The sequence below is a fragment of the Delphinus delphis genome, chromosome 1, assembly GCF_949987515.2.
Source record: "Delphinus delphis chromosome 1, mDelDel1.2, whole genome shotgun sequence".
Taxonomy (NCBI): Eukaryota; Metazoa; Chordata; class Mammalia; order Artiodactyla; family Delphinidae; genus Delphinus; species Delphinus delphis.
Genome location: NC_082683.1, coordinates 183190556 through 183215953, shown reverse-complemented (window position 1 = coordinate 183215953; position 25398 = coordinate 183190556). Strand labels below are relative to the sequence as shown.

The following is a 25398-nucleotide window of genomic DNA, read 5'->3' as shown; positions in this document are numbered from 1 at the left end:
GAAAAGATGCTCAACATCATTAATCATCAGAGAAATACAATTCAAAACCACAGTGAGATGTCACCTCATACCTGTCAGAATGACTGTCATCAAAAATACAACAAATAACAAATTTGTTGGTGAGGGTGTGGAGAAAAGGGAACACTTGTACACTGTTGGCAGGAATGAAAATTGGTGCGGCCACTGTCGAAAACAGTATGGAGATTCCAAAAAGTAAAAAATAGAACTACCATACGATTCAGCAATTCCATTCCTGGGTATTTACCTGAAGAAAGTGAAAGCACTAATTTGAAAAGATTTCTGCATCCTTATGTTCATTGCAGCATTATTCACAACAGCCAAGATATGGAAGCAACCTAAGTGTCCATCGACAGATGAACGGATATAGAAGATGTGGTGTACTCCTACAATGGACTACTACTCAGCCATAAAAAAGAATGGAATTTTGCCATTTACAACAACATGGCTGGACCTGGAGGGTATTATCCTAAGTTAAATAAGTCAGAGAAAGACAAATACTGTATGATATCCCATATGTGGAATCTAAAAAAACAAAACAAATGAACAAACATAAAACAAAAACAGAGTTATAGATGCAGAGGACAAACAGGTGGTTGCCAGAGGGGAGGGGGCTTGGGGAGAGGAAAGAAATAGGTGAGGGAGATTAGGAGGCACAAACTTCAAGTTACAAAGTAGAGTCACAGGGATGAGGAATATGGTGTGAGAAATAGAGTCAATAGCTCTGTAATATCTTTGTATGGTAACAGATGTAACTAGACTTATCATGGTGATCATCTTGGAACGTATAGAGATATTGAATCAGGACTTCCCTGGTGGCGCAGTGGTTAAGAATCCACCTGCCAATGTAGGGGACACGGGTTCGAGCCCTGGTCCGGGAAGATCCCACATGCCGTGGAGCAACTAAGCCCATGAGCCACAACTACTGAAGCCTGCGTGCTGCAGCTACTGAAGCCCACGCGCCTAGAGCCCGTGCTCTGCAACGAGAGGCCACCTCAATGAGAAGTCCGCACACGGCAACGAAGAGTAGCCCCCGCTCACCACAACAAGAGAAAGCCCGTGCCCAGCAACGAAGACCCAACGCAGCCAAAAATAAATTAAGTTAAAAAAATATATAATAAAATAATGCTTTAAAAAAAAGAAATATTCAATCACTATGTTGTGAACAGGAACTAACAGTGTTGTAGGTCAATTACAGACAACCAAACAAACTCATAGAAAAAAGAGATCAGATTTGTGGCCACCAGAGGAGGGGGGAGTTGGATGAAAAGAGTCAAAGGGTACAAACTCCCAGTTGTAAGATACTAAGCACTAGGGCTGCAATGTACAGCATGATCAATATAACGAATACGGCTGTAAGTTATACGAGAAAGCTGTCGAGAGGCTAAAGTCTGAGTTCTCATCACAAGGGTCCATCAGTCCAGCAATCCAGGTGGCTCCCATGCCCAACAGCAGACAGCCAGTCTCTCCAGTGTCCTGGGCGTGGAAGACCCAACAGAATCTAAACAGGTTAGGGAAGGGCAGCCAAAGAAGGTGCTGCCCCGTCCTGGGCCCCTGTGGGCGCTGGCACCCCACCAGGAGAGTGGAAGTGAGGAGAGGGTCGGCTCCTGCCCCAGGAAGCGGCTGGTAGTCTGATGGGGGCGGGGCGGGGGGCAGCGTACATCTGTCCTGACGCAGAAGCCGTGAAAAATGCCACAGAGGGCTTCCCTGGTGGCGCAGTGGTTGAGAATCCACCTGCCGATGCAGGGGACACGGGTTCGTGTCCCGGTCCGGGAAGATCCCACATGCCGCGGAGCGGCTGGGCCCGTGAGCCATGGCCGCTGAGCCTGCGCATCCGGAGCCTGTGCTCCGCAACGGGAGAGGCCACAACAGTGAGAGGCCCGCGTAACGCAAAAAAAAAAAAAAAAAAAAAAGCCACAGAGACGGATGTATGGAGAGAGTTCCCAGGTCCTCACGCCTGACGGTGTGTCCATTCCCAGACCACAGGCTCTGTGAGTGTGGGGACCATAGGGCCCTGTGCTCCCTGTGACCCCCCTAGCCCTCACTGCGGGGGCTGCCCCGTGGTTGCTGAGTGACTCTCAGATGAAGGGCTGTCTCTTTCCTGCCCCAGCTGCGCGCCGACGTGCTCTCAGAGCCCATTTGTTGGAGCTCCTCTTCAGCATCCCTTCCTTCCGTGTCTTTATTTCTTCCTTCTTTAGGAAGCAAGATCTTAAATCTCTCCTATTAAAACGAAATAAAGCAAAGCAAAACAAAACCTCATGTTTCCCAAAACTCATCCCTTTCTAGCTATTTTCCTGCTTTTCTCCAAGCAGTTCTCCTCAAAGTTTACACCCCTGGTTCCTGCTCATCAGGACACCCAGCTCTCAGCTACGTCAGTGATTTTTGTTTTTTTTCAATTTTTACTTTTTGGCTGCGTTGGGTGTTCGTTGCTGCGCGCGGGCTTCTCACTGCGGTGGCTTCTCTTGTTGTGGAGCGTGGGCTCTAGGTGCGCAGGCTCAGTAACTGTGGCGCACGGATTTAGTTGCTCCGCGGCACACAGGATCTTCCCGGACCAGGGCTCAAACCTGTGTCCCCTGCATTGGCAGGCGGATTCTTAACCACTGTGCCACCAGGGAAGTCCGACATCAGTGATTGTCTAATTGCAAAATTCTAGGAAAACTTTTCAGTGCAGGGGATGGGAGGTGACTGGACAAGGGCAGAGGGTGAGGAAGGGGCCGCGGGCAGGCCAGAGGCGAGAACAGCTAGCCATGGGAGGGCTGGCGCTTCTCAGCAGGGGATGCTGGAGCCTGAAGGCGGGGAGCTAAGGCCCCAGAGCTAAGGCCAGCCCTGTGGCCGTGACCGACCTGGACCTACGTGCTGAGCCAGGCCTCCGGGCTGGGAGGGAGTGAGGAAGAGGCTTGGGTGGGAAAGCTGGGGGCCCTGGAAGGTGGTTGTACAGATAGATATTTAGGCCTGGAAGGGCTTCCCCAGACCTTCTGCAGGCAAGAGCACGTGGCAGCATGGTCCCCTCAACAAGCTGGCCTCCCGGCCCCCAGTGAGCGGGACAGACACTTTCCTGGACCTGAGGAGGCAGAGTGCGTTGAGTGTGATGATAATGGCAATACTAACAGCTAACTCTGCAAGTGAGTTTGAAACCATGAACCTCAGATTGGGACTTGAACCCACATGCTGGGACTCAAACCCGGCCAAAACCCACAGTCTTCCAACTGAGATCACACACCTGGTTTTAGAACTTAATGAAGCTCAGGTTCTTGATGTCTCGTTGCAGAAAGAATTCAGTGAGAAAGTGATAGGTAAGAAGTGGATTTATTTAGAGAGAAGCACACTCCACAGAAAGAGTGGGCCATCTCAGAAGGCGAGAGCGGCCTCAGGAGAAACACACTCCACAGACAGAGCAGGCCATCTCAGAAGGCGAGAAAGGCAGCAGGGCCTAGGGCTGTCAGCTTTAATAGGGGTGGGTAATTTCATAGGCTAATGAGGGGGAGGAGCATTCCAGCTATTTCGGGAAGGGGCGGGGATTTCCAGGAATTGGGCTACCGCCTACTTTTTGATCCTTCTGGTCGGCCTTGGAACTGTCATGGCACCTGTGGGCGTGTCATTCAGCTTGCTGATGTGTTACAGTGAGCGTATCCTGAGGCTCACGGTCTAGTGGAAGTCCACTCGTCCGCCATCTTGGACCCACTTGGCTCTAATCAGTTTATGTCATGTCGTCGGACTACGTCAACCATTCTTTCAAAGGTTGTGCCCTGCCCCCTTCCCTCCTGTTTCAAGTTTGTCCCATTGTACAGATGAGGAAACGTGGGTTGGAAGTTAATTTTCCCAGCTCACGGTGGGGCTGGGATTTAGAATTGACTTTTGTGACGTCAAAGCCCAGGCCCTTCCATTTCACCTCCTGCCTCTCCTTGAACATGTGTAAAATGCTCCGTGCCGGGCCAGAGCAGTATTTGAGGAGACCTTGGTGCGGTGCGCAGCCCTTATCCCCAGCAGTACTCTGTGTGGGAAGCAGGGGCAGCGGGGAGGGGGAGGGGGAGGGCAGGGCAAGCCCGTGACCCAGTTTGGGCTTGGCCCGGGGCTGTGGCAGTACTCTGCTGAGTCATCCCACCGTGGGGCAATGACCAGGGCCTCCTCCCCACTGCTTGACGCTCCTCTTCAAATCAGAGCAGACTGACCTGGGCAACCCCGAGGCCCCCCTTACCTCCCCAGGCCCAGGGCCCTGGGGCCTCCACTCCAGAGGTTGCTGCCCCTCCCGACCGCCTGGCCCATGGTCCAAGCTGAGCCATCTTGAGACCAGAGTGACTCCCTTCCCTCCTTCCCTCGCCTCTGGGCAGTCAGGCTCTTCTTCAGGAGAGCCCTGCGGGCACTCTGCCCTCCTCCACCCCGCGGGCCTCTGTCCACCCAGCTCCTCCAGAGAGGTCATTACACCCTTTTGTCTGCCTGATGTAATCTCATTGCACTGAAGGAACAGGGTCTCCTGGCTCCTCTGCCCCAGGATATACACACATTTCTCCTTCATCAGGTTTTTCCTGGTGTCTAGCTTGACTTATTTTTTTAATTAATTTATTTTTGGGTGCGCTGGGTCTTCGTTGCAGTGCGCGGGCTTTTCATTGCGGTGGCTTCTCTTGTTGCGGAGCACAGGCTCTAGGTGAGCGGGCTTCAGTAGTTGTGGCTCGCGGGCTCTAGAGCGCAGGCTCAGTAGTTGTGGCGTGCAGGCTCGCAGGCTCTCGAGCACAGGCTCAGTAGTTGCGGCTCACGGGCTTAGTTGCTCCGCGGCATGTGGGATCTTCCAGGACCAGGGCTCGAACCCGTGTCCCCTGCATTGGCAGGCGGATTCTTAACCACTGCGCCACCAGGGAAGCCCCAAGCTTGACTCTTTCTTGCTGTAAACGGAATGCTGCCTCCTGTATTTGTCCTCTTGGTGGGGGAGGGATGTGTGTGTGTGTGCAGGGGGCGGGGGGTAATGGGGACGGGCCTCACCGCTGCTCCAGCTCCAGGTAGGAAGGAGCGCTCTTCTCTAGAGGGATTTTTGTCACTGCCTTTGGAGGGTTTCCGCTCCCAGAATGCCGGGCTTCTGCTTCTTTGCAGAGTCCCAGGACAGTCTAGGCAGAACTTGGGCAGCCAGGGTCTCAGGAAAGCAGGCAGGGGTAGCCAGCCTGCCCTGGGTGGTTGTAGGAGCAGCAGAGGTCCAGGTCCGGCCAGCGGGGCAGACGGGGAGAGCCAGGTTGTCTTTAAATGGCACCTTACTCAGCCTGCAGCCCTGCCAGCTGGGCAGGGTGGGACAGACAAGTGCTATTTTGGGACTGAGGGTAAGAGAGGAAGAAGGCTCCGCTGACAGCTCTCCTCTGTCCCCACTCCCTCTCCGGGGAAGGGCTCACTGACCCTTCCCACCTGGGGTCTGTTTTCAGCCTGACCCCGCGTGAACCATCTGCGCAGATGCGAACGGCCGGTCTTCCTCGGCAAGACCGGCTGTGCGAGGGCAGCTCCAGGTGCTGAGAACGACACTGGGCTCAGTATTAGACTAATCATGGCCCCACGGTACCGGCGGCGAGGCAGCCCCGCAGTCAGAATCGCTGCAGGAGGCGTTCCTCGGACCGGGAGGTGGCGGCTGGGGATTCAGCAGCTCGTCCAAAGCGGCCCCAGGGGATGAACAGCCAGAGTTGGGATGCAGGATGCAGAGTCCCCGCTCTGAACCACCGGCCAGGGCAGGGGCCCTGCTCTGCCACTTCCTGGCTCTGCGAACTGGAGAAACTGCCCATCCCCTCTGGCCTCGGCTTCCGCGCTGTAAACGGACTAGGGTTCAGTCAGACCCACCAGAACCGCAGGTCAGCCGGCAGTGGCACTCTGGTCCTTCTCTCTATTCAACGGAAAAAGGATTTGCTGGAGGTCACTGGCAGGTCACAGGCGGGGCCTGGGCGGAACTGGCCCTCCTACCGCAGCCAGTGAGCACGCGGTGAGGCAGGGGAGCCAGGCTGGGAACCAGGGGTGCAAGAAGGCCATGCTTCTTTCTTTCAGTCGAATGAGATCAGACTGAGTCTCTACCCTGCCAGCTAGTGGGGAGTTCAGTCTGTTGTCCCTATGGTTTGCTCCCCTGCCAGGATCCCAAAAAGGTCCCAGGACCTCACACAGTGCAAACACGGGGGCGGGCTCTGCAGATGTGAGTTCGGGAGACCTGCGAGTCCAGCGGCCTCGACTTAACGCGGCCCAGGCACGGGGACCTTCCGGGGAGCCCCGGTGCCCCGTGTTCAGCCCTCACAACTCCAGGTGCTCTGCCAGGATCAGGGCAGGGTCCTCACAACTCACGGGCCTGCGGACTTCCAGAAGCTCCCTTCCTGTCTTCTGGGACCCCTCCCCCTCTCTTCCTCCAAGACCCTGGGCCTAATCTCAGTTGATGCAACCTTTCCATCAAGGATCCAGAAGCAGCTTATCCTCAAACAGTTCTGCCTTCCCCGTGCAAAAGCTGCTGAGGCAAGGAAGTGCAAAAACTCGGCTATGTTCCTGGAATAAGTGGAGAGAAAAAAACCTAGTGAAAGTAGATTAATACATCGATATTTTATAATGTCACGCAGACCAACATGGAAAAGCTCTGCTTAGCAGGTGGTAGGCAGGAGCCGCCGCCGCCGCCGCCTCCGTTTCTGTCCCCCGCACCCACAGCAGGACCCTCACAGAGCTGTCTTCCCAAAGGCTCACCAAGGCCCTAATTTAGCAGCAGCATCTGTGAAACTGAGTCACTCTAACCCAGTGAGTCAGAGAGACCGCCAAACACAGCTCCCTGCGACTGCGACTGCAGGGTGGGGAGGCAAGGGGCAGACGCCCCCCGCCCAAGCCCGAGGGTCTTCAAGCCGGTCCTCTTTATGTGTAACCACAGCCCTGAGGCAGGTGTCAGTTCCCCGTTTCACAGAGAAGGAAACCGAGGACCGGAGGTTGTTGCTTGTCTCAGCCTCGTAATCGTGCATCTCTGGGCCTGTTTCATCCACCTGTAAACAGGGTGGACACAGCACCTACTCTGTAAGGTTAGAGCTGACCCTTGAACATGGGTCTGCATCGTGTGGGTCCGCTAAGACGTGGGTTTTTCCAACAGTAACTACTACAGGATCACCCTGTCCCTGGTTGGTTGAATCGCAAATACGGAGAACCGAGGGCCTCCTGTAAGTCCTAAGTGGGCTTCCGACTGCCCCTAACACCCTCCTCCCCGAGCCACGGTCAAGGATCCACGGCAGAAGGTCTAAACGAGACCAGCAGGTGACACGTAGAGCAGCCCTGCATTTTGTGCTTCTGAAACAGCAGCAGCTGTCAGCCGCCCTGCAAGGGCAGCCTACCCCATCGCCATCAGCCATTCCCTTCGGGCAGTGGGCACTCAACCCAGAACCAGTTTCTCTCGTAACATCCCCAGAGCCACCGCACTGTTTCCTGTCCCCTACTAGACTGGCTCCTTGGGGAAGGGGCCAAGCCCCTTGCACCCGGCGATGGCCTTGCATGTGAGACAGGCTTGACGTTTGCTGAAACACAATGGAAACAGAGGAGCCAGGAATCGGCTGTTACCATCTCCTTAGTGGCCACGGGTCCGCCGGGTTAGTGTCTTCCACGGGACAGGCCTTTAACCTTCCAGAGCGATGTCCTGTCTGCCCAAGTCCCCCAGCCCTTCCAGCTTCTTTCCTCCACACGATCCAGGTCGTCCACCTGGCCTTCCCCTTGCAGATGGGCCTCCTCTGTCAAGAGTCCTCATTGGGCACCAGACGCGACAGAGCACTCCAGGCGCACTGCCAGGCACAGGAAGGTCGAGGTTGCTGTACGTGACGCTCTGGACGCTGTGCTGCGACCCCAGCCTTCGTGTATACTGGGGTTTTGCAGAGACGCGTGAATAGCTCCTGGCATCACAGACACTCAGTACTGGCACAGGACTGCGCAACAGCGGTGCTTTGGAATCCTTGGCTCTTTTCATGGATGCTCTTGTCAATCCACATCTCTGAAAACCTTACATAGAGAGTCTGCCCACTTTTTGCAGCTTGTAGAGACGTTTGGACCCTATCTGAGAATAGGATCAGTACCTCCCCCTCTGCCCTTGTCTAGGACCTATTTCTTCTGTAAATCGCCTCAAACCCTCTTCTGGAAGATAAGGCATAAAAAACCCTCATCAGCCACTTACATCAAAGGAGGGCTGAGGACAGAGTACCCTGGGGCACACCATAAACCACCCGATGGGTTAATCTGCACAGAGCTGGTGGACACTTACCCACTTTTGCTTTCCTAATGCTTTTGCTTTTACCGTGTCCAGATTTCACCTGGTATGTTATTAAAACTAGACACTGAGGCCAGTTTGACATCACTCGCTCTTTTACACTTTATCGTGCTTGCCTGAGTCACCGGCTGGTCCGTGCTCCCCAAGCAGCGGCGCTCGAAGGTCAGGGGCGTGTGCTCCTCGGCTTCCTTTCCCGCCTGTGTGCTTCTCTCCACTGAGAGCTCTGTGAAGCCCTGGGCGAGGCCCTGGTGTCCTAGCCGCTGTTCTTCAGGGTCAGGGGACCTGAAGGATGTCAGAACAGCCAAGGGCTCTTATTCTCCAATGGTCTGACCTTGAACTCCAACTCCTTGCAAACAGGTAGCCCCACCCTTTCCATACTGGAGCTAGCTCTTTGGCCAAAAAGACAGACACAAAGGAGGAGCTAGAGAGAAACTTTTTGTCGGTTCCCTGGGCCTCCAGCAGGTCTTTTTCACCTCCTGCCCTGACAACGGATGTAGTCTCTGAACTCTCTTCCTCAAGGATAGAATGGAAACGTCTAGTGGGAACCAGCTGTCGAGGTAAACGGGATACGTGTGTGACAATGCTCTGGAAGCACGAGGAAGTGCCTGCGCGCCGAGGGCTGCCTCTGCTCTCGCCCACAGCGCTAAGTCTGTGGGGCAGGGGTAGCCCCCTAAATGCTGCCGCGACCCTTTCCTTCAGGACTCAAGTGCTGAGGCAGGAGGCCTGGTCCTCCCCAAAACCAGCGAGAGGAGAGCAGGAGGAAAGGACCTCGCTGGAGGATCACTCTGGCACTGGATGCAGACAGGCTTCCTAGGGAGCAGGCCCGGCCACTGTGCTGCTGGCAAGAGACCACTCCTTTGTGCCTATCCAGGACATCCTGGCCTGGTAGACCTTCAGCACCGAGCCCTGTCTTCAGACCTACAACCGTGGGGCGAGTCTCTGAGCACCAGTGGCCAGACGTGCCGTCATCTCCCCAGAATCATGGGGGGAGGAGCAGTGGTCAGAGGCGGCATGAGCCCAGGGCCTGGCTGGCAGCCCCGGGAACACACACACACCACCCGCCTCCCAGGCTTTCCACTGCAGGTGGGGGGCAGTGACCAGCAGGGACACCTAGAGGCAACAAGTCCCGAGGCTCCCAAGGCAGCCCCACAGAATCAATGCCCATGGGGGGGGCGGTCTTTCCTTGAGAGAGTTAAATTCAGTTTATATTCTATTTTCCCGCTGAGACCACCACCCTAAAGGAATACTCTGCAGCTATTAAAAATGGGGCGCTGGGTGTGGGCAGTACCAAAAAAGGGGCTGCCGGGCTAATCCACCTTCCTCCTCCTGATTTCTTATCCTCATTCACTTTTGAGCCCACCACAGACAATTCCCAACTGGGAGAATCAATCATTTCCTCTAGGTCAGCTAAAACACACAAGGGTATCTACTACATGGCTCTACCTAAGCCTTTCCCCTCATTTTAATTTTCCTTCTAAAAGGAATAGAAGGCAGAGGTGCTGAGACACCTTATACCATGCAGACTAAATTCATTTGTAAAGATTACTTTACTCTCCTAGAAAAATACACATTGCAAATTTGAGGGCTACAACTTACCCATCTTAGAGAATTCCTGAGGGAGAGGGGGAGCCTCTGAATATCAGACTGTGTGGGGATGTGTGTGAGAGGCATGTTAAATATGGTTGGGTCAGGTGGACTTTTTAAAAAAATCTGTTTTTCCCCCATTTTTTTTTTTTTTCTAAAAAAGGAAAAACAAATTGCCACGTGTCTGGCTCATCCCGTGCGCGCACGTATACAGAGGAACAGCGTCGGGGAGGGGCTGTCATGCAACGAGGCAAAACCAACATGACCTCCTTCGACGGGGAGTCTCAGTGTCGCAGGAGGAACGGGGGTCCCTGGCGCTGCTTCCCCTCGCTCCTACAAGACCCAGCACGTCTGCGGTGGGGGGCAGAAAACACCACTGTCTCCCGAGGGTATTCCTATCTGAACACGTCAGATGTCCTGCGGAAGGAAACAGGTCCACTTTAGAATATGAACGGTCGTGACCTCCGGTGCTCGTCAGGCGAGGCCAAATAGTCCACGAACACGTAAAACCCTTCTGGGCACTGTTTCTGGCCCGGCCAGCAGAGGGCTCTAGGAGCAAAGGTGGGCACAGCTGGGGACAAAAAGGTTCCAGAGACGGGCTTCTTCAGGGTACTTTGGGAAACGTCCTTTGTTCCAGCATTCCTAGGTGATGGCACTGGTGAGCCTGGTCTGTACTGTCAGTGTCACTCTGCAGAGGCCGCTCCCGGCTGAGAAGAAAGTGCATCTCAAGGCCAGTGAGGGCCGCAAAACGGTGTGCGTCGGGGTGGGAGGAGGACCGTTTCAGATGCCAATGGTCTGCAGAACCCGCCTCTCGTGGTCGTTGAGGTGGCCTGAGAACACCACGTAGCAGGGCTGCTGAGCAAACTGGCAGAGGAAGTCCGTGAGGTACGCCTGGAGGAACGGAGGAACGAGGAGGGAGGCGTCCCTGAGGGCGGGAACCACTGGCCTTCACACTGGTGCCAGTGCCCCAGGGATGCTTGCCCATTCTTGGCTCTAGGGAAGGTTCAACCCAGAGACTGAATTCCACAGGGATTTCCCAAGACCACACCTTGCAATCCACCGCTAGGACACAGCCCCAGGAAGCTGGATTCCAGCACGGGGCAAGGGCAGGAAGCCCCTGGGTGCAGAGTCCCCGCCCTCCCCCAGCCCTGCCCACCGGGCGAGACGAGGCGAGCCGCAATGGTGCTGAGCCACGGCTGCTGGCGAGACACCATCTCTGGACACCCTCACCTGCAGATCGACCTGATAGAGAGGGTCCTTCAGGGCATCAGGGTCATCTTCCTCATCATCCTCGTAGTAATCCTCCTCTGGAGAGACACCAAGCCAGGGAGGGTCAGGGCGCACAGGCCCCGGGGGGCAGGCAGCACCCACACGGCTGAGGTCAAGGGGTACACAAGCCCATGGGACGTTCCCTGGGCGCCCCGCTCTTGGTGTCGGCGTGCACGGGGCTGGCCTCGACGCTCACCGTATTTACTCGTGGCAAGAATATCGGACAAGAGCTGGCCCGCCAGGCCGTCCTCCTCGTCGTCGTCGTCCTCCTCCTGGTCGTCCCACATGTCGCTGGAGTCATCTGCACGGGGCCGAGAAGCAGCTGCAGCACGCGCACGCGTCTCCCTCCCACACCCAGACCGGCCAGGACACAGAAGCCCCGCGGGCCCCAGTGGTAGAGGACCTGGCCAGATCCCCCCACCAAGTCCGACTGGGGGGAGAGAACAGGCCGAGAGGCTCTGCGGAACAATTGGAGCCGGAAGCGCTGGCCTCCTGGCCACCCCCGAGGTGCTGCAGGCAGACCCTGGAGATCAGCCTGGGCCGTCGGGGACTCTGCCAGCCAGCCAGCCAGCGATCTGCAAGCCCGGGGCCTGGCTGCCAACCCAGCCTCCAGGGAGGGCGGGCACCTTGGCTCCACTCTGCGGGGGCAGCCTGGCGCGCGGCGTTGGCCTCCGTGACGCTGGACAGCTCGCTGATGATCAGCTTCAGGATCTTGACCAGCAGGGGGACGCTGGTCCAGCGCTCGGGGTCTGGAAGGAGGAGGAGGCTCCACGTCCCACTGTCCCTGGGCCACTACCCCGCGAGGCAGTGTGCCACACCTCCCCCGGCTCTCCACTGCCCAGCCCACACCCAGCCCTGAGGCACGACGGAAAATTAAATAGCTTCGTTCTGCGCCACGCTACAGGAGTTTAGAAGTCAGGAGAGATGAGAGATTTCGGGGACCAAAGGAGACAGGCTTTGCCAGTAAAAAAGCCTGCAAACCAGCGACCTGCACAGGGTGGAGCACTCCGGGCCCTGGGACTTGCAGTTTGAGAAACAGCACAGGTGAGCGCAAACCTGCAGTTAAAGAAGGCAGCTCCAGGGCTTCCCTGGTGGCGCAGCGGTTGAGAGTCTGCCTGCCGATGCAGGGGACACGGGTGCAAGCCCCGGTCCGGAAGGATCCCGCATGCCACGGAGCGACTAAGCCTATGAGGCACGACTACTAAGCCTGCACTCTAGAGCCCGCGAGCCACAACTACTGAGCCTGCGCTCCGCAACAAGAGAAGCCACTGCAGTGAGAAGCCCGTGCACCCCGCAACCAGAGAAAGCCTGCGTGCAGCAACGAAGACCCAATGCAGAAAAAATAAATTTAATTTAAGATGGTAAATTAAAAAAAAAAAAAGAAGGCAGCTCTGCGCTCTGCCCACACATCACGAGTCACAAGCCAAAGGTAATCAGACACAGAGACACGAGAAGTGGGCATCCAAGGCCCAGAATGAAGCTGGATGCTGGGGGTCCCTGTACCTGGGACTCTTGTCCACTTGCAGCAGCAGAAGGACCCACGCTCTGCTCCACTGTTCACCTGGGGTTCTCTGCCGCTTCTTATCAAACCCATCACTAACAACCATGTCTTAACCGCCTCCCAGCCCAGGTGTCCTGAGCCCCGGGGGCGGGGTGGGGTGGGGGTGGCAGTGCGTGTGTGTGAGGGGAGCAGCGTCACCCACTCTTGGCCGCCTTGGAGCGCGTGCGGGTGCCCTCGTCCAGGCTGTGGATCTCCTCCCCCTTCACGCGGATGTCCTGCAGCCGCTTGTCATCCGCGTTGATGCCGTGCTGAAGCAGCTTACACAGCGCCACAGAGCTGGCGAGGAAGAGCCAGAGAGGGCCGATCAGCTGCCCCCTCGGAGTGCACCCCAAGGAGACAGGCAGTTACATCCCGACACTTGGAGCGTGCAAGTGCTTTCACAACTAATTAGGGCACAGAAGAGAGTCTGGCTGCAAAGGGGATCTCGTGTTCCTACGGACGGTCGGATGAGAGCTGTCCTTGAACAAAGCCGGAGCGGGTGAGCAGCACGACGACGTCCGCACCAGAGGGAGTGTGGGGTGATGAGACGCCGTGGACAAAAAGTCAGAAAGCTGGGTTTGTGAAGAAGAGGAAGCCGCCAGCAGCACTTGGCTGGGTGAAGGTGCGGGCAGGGGAGGGTCTCTAGCCAGCAGAGATCAAAAACACACGCTCTACCTGTGATGACTATCTTCTGGGAATTTCAAGAGGGCAGCTACTTGAATATACAGTTTAGCCAGAAAGAAACAGAGGGAAAAGGAACGCAACGGGCAGCTGGGTAGCTCAAGTCAGGGGAAGAGGCGGAAGGCCCAGAGGAGGAGGACGCGGCCCCACCTGACTTTGCCCTCGTACTGCCCGTAGAAGAGGTGCTGGCGGCTGGTCCACTCGGCCATCACGAACTCCAGGGCAGGCTTGCCGGTGGGCCCCGGGAGGCTGCACAGGAACTCCAGGAGGGGCTCCAGCTGGGTGTGCACCAGGTGGGCGAACACCATGATCAGGGACTGGGGGGACAGGAGGACACCTGCTTCAGGGACTCAGGCAGCCAGGCAGGAAACAGAGGGCAGCGTGGCCGTTCCCTCGCCAGCGTCTCAGGGGCTGGGGCCGTCCTACCTGCATGACGCTGAGCGTCTCCGCCTGCTGCATCTTGCTGAGAATGGCACGGAGAATCTGGTCCAGGTTCTCCCCCAGCTCCCGCCCTGCCTTGGAGATGAGGGTGGACACGAGGCGGCCCACGAAGGCGGCAGTGAACTCGGAGGTGCGGGGGTCCAGGAGCTGGCTCACCACCTGCATCACGTACCACAGCCCATTGTGGCCCTGCTCGTCATGCCACTGGGCCACCTGCTCCAGCGTCACCGACACGTAGGCCCGCAGGCACTCACCACCATTCTAGGAGACAAGGGAGGGGACTAGGTCAGCCGCGGGCACACAAGCCCTCCGTCTGCAGGGTCTGGGGGGCTCATCCCGCCGGAGTTGGGGCCTCGCCGTTGCAGACACAGGCGCGCACCACCCTGTCTCTGCTGTGCCGCATCGGTTAGCTCAGAAACGCGCGCTTCTCATCAAAGGGAGAATGGACACGCAAACGGAGTTTCGACCGTAAAGCTCTACCTCTGGTACTGAGAAAACAGCTAAGACACAGCAGTGACTGGGGGGACTGCAGGTCTCTGTGAGCATAAAGCAGCCTCCCACCAACCACGCTGCCTACAGGTCTCCAGAGGCCGGTCCCTTTGCTGACTTCGTTAGTCTGTACGTCTATGAGCTCTTCCGCCGCAGCAACACCCAGACACAGAGAGCAGGATGGCTGGCACTCACACCTCGGAGACGCACAGAACGTCTTGGTTTTAGCAGTCGGAACCCTGCCTGGGTCCTCTGGGTAAATATGGATTTGAGGGGTTTCTATCTCAAAGGCAGGAAATGGTGTCCAACTGCTCAGTCTGCTGCACATGCACCGCGGCTCAGACACCTGCGTGGTGATACCTGCGCGGAGATACCTGCATGGTGGCGTTGTCATCCGTGTGGAGGGTGCACTGGGCCACAGCAGGGAAAGCCTGGCAGATAAGCAGCTGGGAGAGGGGGGGCTTCGTGTTCCGCACGACCGTGGTCAGGATGTCAATGGCCGTCTGCAGGAGAGAAGTCAGTCTTGCCTCTGGGGTGGGCGGAGGGGGGCCCAACAACAAGATCCTTACTGTGCGGAGCCCACCCACCAACCCAGAGACACTCATAATGAAAGGCGCGTTTCTGGAAGAGGAAGACAGCAGAGGGTACTCTCAGTCTCCTGGCGGCAGCTGATCACATGAGAAGCCATGGGGGTGGGCGGGGGCGGAGGTTGACTGGACAGCCAGGGACAGTGTCATCACGGGACTGTCCAATCACCGAGGGCACCTTGGGAACAAGAGCTCCCTTCTGAAAGCCTCGAGAACCACCCACTGTCCTCGTGGGTGAAGCAGCCCAGGAACATCACCCCGTGAACATATCACACTGCTGGTCGGCGTCAGCGGGGTGGGATCTCGGGGGGCTCGTGCAGGGCTCACGCGTGCTCTCTCATCCCCACCCCGGCCCCGTAACGACTGCCGTACCGCACAGAGCCCCGCAGGGATCTTGTCTGCTGGTGCCTGCATGATGCTGACCAGGGTGGGAATCAGCCTCATCTGCATGGGGCCCTGGCAGGCTTCAATCTGGGACAGCTCCTTGAAGATGTCCTGAGCCAGCGAGGCGACCACAGGATCTGAAGTGGAGAAGGCAACATGAGTCCCCCCGCCTGGTGGTCTGTGTGTGCTTCTGCCTTAATGCTGCCTGTTGTTTGGCCCTAACCGAAGTGAACAACTTCTGCTTTGTTGTTGTTTTTTTTTTAGAAATTTCATGTAATGTCTGAAACATTTATACTAACATATTTCCATACAAATAACCCAAAGAAAGTTTAGTATTAGTTGTTTTTTGTGTTTGTTTTTTTATACTGCAGGTTCTTATTAGTCATCAATTTTATACACATCAGTGTACACATGTCAATCCCAATCGCCAATTCAGCACACCACCATCCCCACCTCACCGCGGTTTTCCCCGCTTGGTGTCCTTATGTTTACAACTTCTGCTTTGATTACACATCACTGACCCGGGACCTGCTGGGGCCACCGGAGTAACCTGAAAAGCAGGGAGAGCTGCTAGCTGTCTGGGAGACAGCATGTGTGTGATCTCACGAAGTCAGGGACGAGTCAGCAACAGCTATTCCTAAAACAAAACCTGCCTCTTTTTCTGGGACAAATCTTTAATGTCTGTATTCTTGTGAAACTTGGACTGATTATGAAAACAAATGCTTAAGGGGAAAAAACGCCCCCACTGATACTTTGTTAAGAAGACATCAGCCTCAGAAACTGCCCAAGTACTGACTCTTCCCAGGTTCCCACGTGTCGACGAGGACCACGTACTTCTCCCGGGGGTGGTCACCGCGCACAAGAACTCCCGAAGCCATCGGAGGGCAAAAAAGGTAAAGCCTTCCAAAAGCAGAGGCTCGTGAAGAAATGCAACTTCAGCTCGACCTGCTTTGTGTAAGAAAAATATAAAGCCCTCCTCTACCTAGCATGAGACAACGTATGCAGTGTGCAGGGCACTAAGACACACGTTAGAAGTTCACCGCAGTGTTGTCCGTAATAGACAAAAACTGTGAACAAGCCAGAGGTCCATGAACAGAATGGGTAAATAAATGACGATATTTATGGAATAAATACTATGTGACGGGTGGAGAGAACAAGGACTGTCTAAGAGTGCAGTGTGGAACCCTCCTTAGGACACATTTTTAAGTGAAAAAACGAATTGAATAAAATGTTTAGTGTGGCATCACGTTACATAACCAACCCCCTTCCAAGCTTCAATACTCGCTCTTCAGATACAAATGTCCTCAATATTTCTAATACACACTGACTGCAGAAAAACTTAAAATGCAGAAAAGTATTAAAGGAAAAAATACACCTGTAATTCCACCACCTGGAGATAACTGCCCTTAACATTTTGATGCATTTTCTTCTGGTAATTTCTCTCTATACAAATCCACACGTACATCCTTTTCTAAAGCAAAACCAAAACTTGCAGTTATACTCCACGCATTTTGGAAAACAATCTATTCACTTACTACAAGGTGAGCGCTTCCTCATGGCTTTAACAATTCCTCTGAGGTTTGATTATTAACGGCTGCACAGCATTCCATTTTATAGATATAATTAATTAACCTCTTACTGTTTCCAAATTTTTGCTACTATAAAAAACACGCAACGAACACCTTATTCATAAATCTTTCCATGTATCTCCTTCTTCACTTTTCCTTTTCTAGTTATAGTTCTAGGCCTCTTCTTTTAGGAAGCTTTTGATTTAGTTGCTCAATTCCCTTACTTTACTGTCAAAGTCCCAGATTATACGTCTTGCCGGTTAGCTTTCTTCGTTATCTTTCTTCCCAGTTCTTACTAGACGGCAAGAGTTACAGGCATACGTTCTCCGCTGTTTAGTGCTGCTTGATCTATAGCACGACCCTACTCTCGCTAATTCCAAGTCACATTCTTTGCTTCTAATGCTAAGACCATTAGACCCAGGGAAGCGCTCACGCGATCCCCGCCCACTCGCCCCCCACCCGCCTCGCGCATACCGTTACTGTACTTTAGGAAGATGGCGATGGTGAAGGGGCAGATTTTGCTCTCCATGCTCGCTGTGAACTCTGGGTCTACCGTACAAACGATGCACAGGGTCTCCATCACCAGGTTGAGGACCTCTGAGCTGAACTGAGCCGCCAGGTGAATTAAGCCATCCAGGATGCTGGGGAGGAAGGGCTGAAGCACGTGGGTGCTCTCTGAGACTTTCAGCTGGTCACAATAACTGGAGAGCAAGAAATAAGCAAGAACTACTCACCAGCGGGTCCCTCAATTCCTGGTTTTTCCAAGCAGCATTATGTGTTACAGCATTTTCATGTGAAGCTTTATGAAGCAACTTCTAGAGCTCATTAAGTTTTTATATCTTTCTGTGGCTTTTTTTTTTACAACTAGTACCACCATCATTTCTACGTTTTCTAATTTATTTCTGCTTTGGTCTTTGTTATTTCCTTTAAAATTTCTTTCATCCTTCTATTTCGTTTTGAAGCAAATCCCAGTCATGGTTACATCCAAATTATTAAGATATTAAGTCAAATGACTTATGATTCCTCAGACCATTGTTTTAGTCACATTCCTAAGATATATGTATAATTTTCCAAATAGTGTTTTTAAATCTTTTCCAATACAACTGTTATTTAGTAGGAGACTATTTTTTAACTTCCATGTTACAAAGATTTTATACTTTTTGGAGGTTTTTTTTTGCATCCTAAGATGAGATCAATGTATATAAACATTTTACACATACTCAAAAAACTGGTGTACTATTTGCAGGGCTTAAAAGTTTGTTTTCAAAACAGAAACAGACTCACTGACTTAAGAGTACGAACTTATGGTTACGGGGGTGGGTGGGAGGGATAGACTGGGAGTTTGGGATTGACATGTACACGTGGCTATATTTAAAATAGATAACCAACAACGACCTACTGTATAGCACAGGGAACTCTACTCAATACTCTTTTAATAACCAAGATGGGAAAAGAATTTGAAAAAGAATAGATACATGTATATGTATAACTGAATCCCTTTGCTGTACACCTGAAACCAACACAACATTGTTAATCAACTAAACTCCAATATAAAATTAAAATTTAAAGATTTAAAAAAAGGAAGTTATATTTCTTAAAAAAAGTTTGTTTTCTATACACAGTTCTACCTTATTCGCCTCTTATTCAATCAATAAATATTTACTGGGTGCTGCTTACCATGTCCAATGGGATACAATTATTAAAAATATATCATCTAAGTCTTTACTTTTGTTATTTTCAGAACGGTAATAAAAGTCAATAAAGGGCTTCCCTGGTGGCGCAGTGGTTGGGAGTCTGCCTGCCGATGCAGGGGACACGGGTTTGTGCCCCGGTCCGGGAAGATCCCACATGCCGCAGAGCGGCTGGGCCCGTGGGCCATGGGCGCTGGGCCTGCGCGTCCGGAGCCTGTGTTCCGCAACGGGAGGGGCCCCAGCAGTGAGATGCCCGCGTACCGCAAAAAAAAAAAAAAAAAAAAAGTCAACAAAAACATTGTTTCTCTATGTTAAAAGAACCTACTGCAGAAACAAGGCCCCCAGACCCCAGGTTCTCAATAAATGGTTTTTCTTAACTTAATTTTTAAGTGTCTTACAATCATATTATTTGTATCAGCTGCTGGGTTCAAAGGTCCACAGTGACTAGTAAACCTGCGGGCTTAGATCTCACATTTGTTCAGATTCTTTGTTTTTTGGTCCATAACATCCTTTTTTTTTAAGCCACACGTCACGGCTTGCGGGATCTTAGCTCCCCAACCAGGGATCGAACCGGGGCCCTTGGCAGTGAAAGCGCCAAGTCCTAACCGCTGGATCGTCAGGGAGCTCCTCATCTATAACATCTCTATGTTCAATGCCACCGTGCTCTAATCTAACTCCTCCTTAAGAGCTGGCTCAGCATCTGGCCGTGGGCAGCTCTTGGCTCGTCAGACTAGGTTCTGCAACCATCTCCACTGGGACTGAGTTGTGCCCTACCTCTTCCCGCTGCTTCTCATTCTAAGGGTTTACAGAGTCTGGGAGACCACAGAGTGCATCATCTGGCCACATCATATGGGATCTTCTATGCCATGCTAAGGAGGTTATTAGACTTTATCCTGGAAGCCAGTGTATATCAAAGTTTTTTTTTAACAAATTACTCCTAACACCTAATCTCTTCCTTGCCTTACCCCACAGTCTTCAGGGAAAACCGACATCCCAGGAAAATGCTCTATATTTATCCTGTGGCGTCACGGACCGTCCAGTATACTCTGACTTTCTTCTGGGTACCTGTATCCCAGAGTTCAAAGAGCACAACCAGAGCCATGAGTTTTAATTTTCAGGCACAAGAAGCTGAGCACACGAGCCAGGGCAGCCACAGTGGAGAGGGAGGAAGGGAGGAGAGGCGAAGGCACCAACCCTGGCAGAGAGCTGGCATCTCTGGGAGTACAGACCTCTATCTTTAGCTATAAGATCTAAAGGTACATGATCTGTACTTTTACTATAACAGGGACTACAGGTAGGGTAGGCCTGGAGGTGGTAAACAGTAAGCTCAGTAGTGGATGTGTTAGTTTTCAGGTGCTTGTAAGATACCCATCCTGGCACAGCCAGTAAGCACATACATTAATTTGGAGCTCTGGAGAAAGGCTGGCATAAATATGACTAGAGAAATGAGACACAAGTGGAAGTATCTGTCAATCAATATCTTGTTTCAGAAATGGTTTAAGGCAGTTTGCAATAATACATACACTACGATACGAATGAATATATTAAAACTGGGGTAAAAGAAAGAAAAGCGAAGGTGGTACGATGACCAGGAAAGGGCTGCTGGTGACATGAGAATGAGCACTTCAATGACATGATGAGAATATAAGCCAGACTGAAACTGGCTGGAAAACAAGAGGGAAAGGGCCAAACGGAGAATCCTGGCTGTGAAAGAAAGCACAGCTAGCAGCCCTTCACAGGAAGCTCTTAACCTGGGGTCCACTCTTCCACACATGATGTAAAATTTTATAATCAGGTATGAGTGTCCATTTCTTTGCTGTGCACGTTCATGGCTTTTGTCACTTTTCCAGAGACAGCTGTTACACCTTTCCAGAAAACCAATGCCCATGTAGTCAGAGAATTGAAAACTACTAAAAAAAAGAGAGTTCTCTTCACATATTTTTTCTGATTATAAGAGTAATATAAAATTTAAACAATCTTGAAATTTCTTTAAATTTAAATTCTTCTCAGCTTTACTGCGGCGTGACCGACCTATAAAATGGTTAGCTATGTCCACTGCGGTGACTGGACGTACATGCACAGCGTGAAAGATTTCCTACGTCCAGGTCATTGACACGGTCCATCATCTCAGATTTACCTTCCCCTGGGTGAGAACACTAATTTCTACGTCCTGTTACACGATGCAGTCACCATATGTCACGTTAGATCCTCAGCCCTTGGTCATCGGACCGACGACAGCGTGTACCCTTTCATCAATCTCTCCATGTTCCCCACCCTCAGCAACCACCTTCCTGCTCTCCTTTACAATGAGCTGGGCTTTTTAAAAGATTCCACATGTAAGTGATACCATGCAGTATCTGTCTTCCTCTGTGAGGCTTATTTCACTCAGCACCGTGCCCTCAAGGTCCATCCACGCTGCTGCAAACGGCAGGCGTTCCCTCCTTCTCGCAGCTGAGTTATATTATGGTCCACCTAATACTCACACATCTCCTCCATCCACTCAACCACCGATGCACACTCAGGTTGTTTCCATGTCTCGGCCACTGTGAATAATATTACAATAAACACAGGAGTGCAGACACCTCTTCGAGATTCTGTTTCCATTTCCTTTGGATATATACCCAGAAATGGGACTGCTGGATCAAATGGCAGTTCTATTTTTAAATTTTTTTAGGACCCTCCATACTGTTTTCCACAGTGGCTGCACCAATTTACATTCCCACCAGCAGTGCACAAGGGCTCCCTTTTCTCCACACCCTCAGCAACCTTGTTATTTCTTGTCTTTTTGATGATAGCCATTCTAACAAGTTTGAGGTGGTGGCTCGTTGTGTTGTGTTTTTTTTTTTTTGCGGTACGCGGGCCTCTCACTGTTGTGGCCTCTCCCGTTGCGGAGCACAGGCTCTGGACGCGCAGGCTCAGCGGCCATGGCTCACGGGCCCAGCCGCTCCGCGGTGTGTGGGATCCTCCCGGACCGGGGCACGAACCTGTGTCCCCTGCATCGGCAGGCGGACTCGCAACCACTTCGCCACCAGGGAAGCCCTCATTGTGGTTTTGATGCGCATTTTCCTGATAACTAGTGATGTTGAGCGCTCTTTCATGTACCTGTTGGCTATCTGTATGTCTTCTTTAGAAAAAGTGTCTATTCAAGTCCTCTGCCATTTTTAAAAATCAGATTATCTGCTATTGAGTTGTATGAGTTTTTCATATATTTTGCATATTAACTGCTTATCAGATAAATGGTTTGCAAATATTTTCTCCCATTCAGTAGGTTGCCTTTTCATTTGGCTGATGGTTTCCTTTGCTGTGCTTTTTTAGTTTGACGTAGTCCCACTTGTTTACTTTGGCTTTTGTTGCCAAATACAAAAAAATCATTGCCAAGACAAATGTCAAGAAGTTTAACTTTTATGTTTTCCTCCAGGAGTCTTATGGTTTCAGGTCTTAGGTTCAAGTCTTTAATTGATTTTGAGTTGACCTAAGTATATGGTGTAAGATAAGGGTCCAGTTTTCCGAACATCATTTATTGAAGAGACTGTCCTTCCCCCACTGTATGTTCTTGGCTCCTCTGTCATAAAATAATTGACCATATAAGTGTGGGTTTATAGCTGGGCTCTCTGTTCTGCTCCACCGATCTCTGTGTCTGTTTTTATGCCAATACCACACTGTTTTTTGATTACTGTAGCTTTGTAATATAGTTTAAAATCAGGAAGTGTGATGCCTCCAGCTTTGTTTTTCTTTCTCAAGATTGTTTTGGCTATTCAGGGTCTCTTGTGATTCCGCACAAATGTTAGAATTGTTTGTTCTTCTATGAAAAATGCCACTGGAATTTTGATGGGGTTGCACTGAATCTGTACATTGCTTTGGGTAGTTTGGACATTTGAAAAATATTCATTATTCCAATCCATGAATATGAAACATCTTTCTATTTGTGTCTTCTTCAATCTTTCATCAATGTCTTACAGTTTTCTGTGTATAGATCTTTCACCATCTTGGTTAAACTTATGCTTACGCATTTTATTGTTTTTGATGCAATTTTACAGGAGATTGTTTTTTAAATTTCTCTTTGTGATAGTTCACTATTTCTTCTTTTCTTTTCTAATTGCTCTGGCTGGGACTTCCAGTACTGTGTTGAATAGGAGTGGTGAGAGTGGGTACCCTTACCTTGTTCTTCATCTTAGAGAAAAAGCTTTCAGCCTTTCACTGTTGAATATGATGTTAGCTGGGGGGGTTGTCATATATGGCCTTTATTGTGTTGGGATGTGTTCCTTCTATACACTTTTTTGAAAGTTTTGTCATGAATGAGTACTGAATTTTGTCAAATGCTTTTTCTACATCTATTAAGATATTCATGTGATTTTTAATTTTTCATTCTATTAATTGGTGTATGACATTTGTCGATTTATGGTATGTTGAACCATCCTTGCACCCCAGGGATAGATCCCACTTGATCATGGTTTGTGATCCTTTTACTGCGTTGAATTCAGTTTGCTAGTACTGTGTTGAGAATCTCTGCGTCTATATTCATCAGGCATACTGGCCTGTAGTTTTCTTTTCCTGTAGTGTCCTTGTATGGCTTTGTTATCAGGAAATGCTGGCCTAGTAAAATGAGTTTGGAAATGTTCCCTCCTCTTCAATTTTTTGGAAAGAGTTTGAGAAGGAATGGTATTAATTCTTCTTTAAATGTCTGTAGAACTTACCAGTGAAACCATCTGGTCCTGGGCTTTTGTCTTATGGGAGGTTTTTGATTACTGACTCACTCTCCTTGTTAGTTATTGGTCTGTTCAGATTTTCAATTTCTTTATGATTCAGTTTTGTTAGGCTGTATGTTTCTAGGAATTTATGCATTTCTTTTAGGTTATCCAATTTGTTGGCACACACCTGTTCACAGTCGTCTCTTATGAACCTTTGTCTTTCTGTGTTATCAGTTGTAAAGTTTCCCCTTTCATTTCTGATTCTGTACTTGAGTCTTCTCTCTCTTCTTTTTAGTCTAGCTAAAGTCTGTCAATTTTGTTTATCTTTTCAAAAAACCAGCTCTTAGTCTCACTAAATTTTTCTAATATTTTTCTGCTCTTTATTTTATTTATTGCTGCTCTCATCTTCCTACTGCTACCTTTGGGCTTAGTTTGTTCTCTAATTCCTGAGGTATAAAGTTAGGTTGTTTGAGATCTTTCTTTTTTCTTAATGTAGGTGTTTTTAATCTATAAACTTCCTTCTTAAAACTCCTTTTGCTGCATCCCATAAGTTTTGGTATTTGTATTTTCCATTTTCGTGTGTTTTAAAATATCTTTATTATTTTTTAAAATTAATTTATTATTTATTTATTTATTTTTGGCTGTGTTGGGTCTTCATTGCTGTGCATGGTCTTTCTCTAGTTGCAGTGAGTGGGGGCTACTCTTCACTGCAGTGTGTGGGCTTCTCATTGTGGTGGCTTCTCTTGTTGTGGAGCACGGGCTCTAGGCGCACAGGCTTCAGTAGTTGTGGCACGCGGGCTCTAGAGCACAGGTTCAGTAGTTGTGGCTCACAGGCTTAGGTGCTCTGCAGCTTGTGGGATCTTCCCAGACCAGGGCTCGAACCCGTGTCCCCTGCATTGGCAGGCAGATTCTTAACTGCTGCGCCCCCAGGGAAGTCCCTCAGAATATTCTTAGATCTCTCTTTGAGTTCTTTGATCCACAGGTTGTTTAGAAGTGTGTTGTTTAATTTCCATATATTTGTGATTTTTCCAGTTTTCCTACTGTAATTGATTTCCAGTTTCATCTCAACGTGATCAGAAAAGATACTTGGTATTATTTTAATCTTAAATTCATTAAAACCTGCTTCATGACTTATCCTGGAGAATGCTCCATGCATGCTTGGGAAGGACGTATGTTCTGTTGCTGTTGGATGGAATGTTCTGTATGCTGTTGGGTCCATTTGGTTGAAAGTATAGTTTAAGTCCAACGTTTCCCTATTGATTTTCTGTTTGGATGAGCATATTCATTGTTGAGGGTGGGGTATAAATCTCCTGCTATTATTGTACTGTTGTCTATTTCTCCTCTCAGATATTGATATTTGCTTAATATATTTACGTGCTCTGATGGCAGGTGCACATATATTTATAATTGTTGTATCTTCCTGATGAATTAACCCCCTTATCATATAATGACCTTTGTTTCTTGTTACAGCTTTTGAATTAAAGTCTACTTTGATAAAAGTATAGATACCCTCACTCTCTTTTGGTCTCTACTTACACGGAATATCTTTTTCCATCCCTTTACTTTGAGCCTATGTGTGTACTAAAACCTGTAGTCTCTTTTAGGCAACATATAGTTGGGTCTTCTTTTTCAATCCACTCAGCTACTTTGACTTTTAATTGGAGAATTTAATCCATTTAAAGTAAGTTTTGATAAGTAAGCCCACTTTATTAACTGTTTTCTGGCTCTTCTGTAGTCCCCTGTTCCCCGACCTTTCTCTCTGGATGTCTTCCTTTGTGAATGGTGATCTTCCGTGGTGGAATGCTTTGCCTCCTTTCTCTTTCTCTTTTGTGCGTCTATCATAGATTTTTGCTTTGTGGTTACCATAAGATATTTTATAGATATGATAGTCTATTTCACACTGACAACTTAACTTTGACTGCATACAAAAATTCTACCCCTTTATTCCCTTCCTTTAATGTTTCTGATGTCACGATTTAACTCCTTTTATACTGTGTATTCGTAATGATAATCATAAAGTATTTAGCTAGTTATTTTTAACACTTTCATCCTTTAACCTTTATACTAGAGTTAGGTGGTTAACACACCACCATATTACAGTATCAGAGTATTCCGAATCGATTATATACTTACCTGTACCAGTGTGTTATATATTTTCACATTATTAATTAGCATCCTCTCATTTCAGCTTGAAGAACTCCTCTTGGCATTTCTTGTAAGGCAGG

The 25398-nt window shown here is 50.4% G+C and overlaps 1 protein-coding gene across 2 annotated transcripts in view; it reads right to left on the bottom strand.

Annotated features, from left to right (window-relative positions):
- Positions 1-8795: 8795 nt before the first annotated feature.
- The window catches only part of IPO9 (importin 9), a 45823-nt gene continuing 29220 nt past the window's right edge, over positions 8796-25398 (bottom strand). Inside the window, exons 15-24 of one of the 2 annotated variants that reach the window (XM_059998889.1) lie at positions 17269-17495; positions 15215-15363; positions 14630-14758; positions 13752-14027; positions 13476-13642; positions 12808-12941; positions 11731-11853; positions 11301-11405; positions 11066-11142; positions 8796-10726 (exon numbers count right to left, since the gene is read on the bottom strand). In XM_059998889.1, coding sequence (XP_059854872.1) covers positions 10616-10726; positions 11066-11142; positions 11301-11405; positions 11731-11853; positions 12808-12941; positions 13476-13642; positions 13752-14027; positions 14630-14758; positions 15215-15363; positions 17269-17495 — 1498 coding nt within the window. In that variant the 3' untranslated portion in view covers positions 8796-10615. The remainder of the gene's footprint in view (positions 10727-11065; positions 11143-11300; positions 11406-11730; positions 11854-12807; positions 12942-13475; positions 13643-13751; positions 14028-14629; positions 14759-15214; positions 15364-17268; positions 17496-25398) is intronic. The other variant, XM_059998897.1, reaches the window with a different exon arrangement.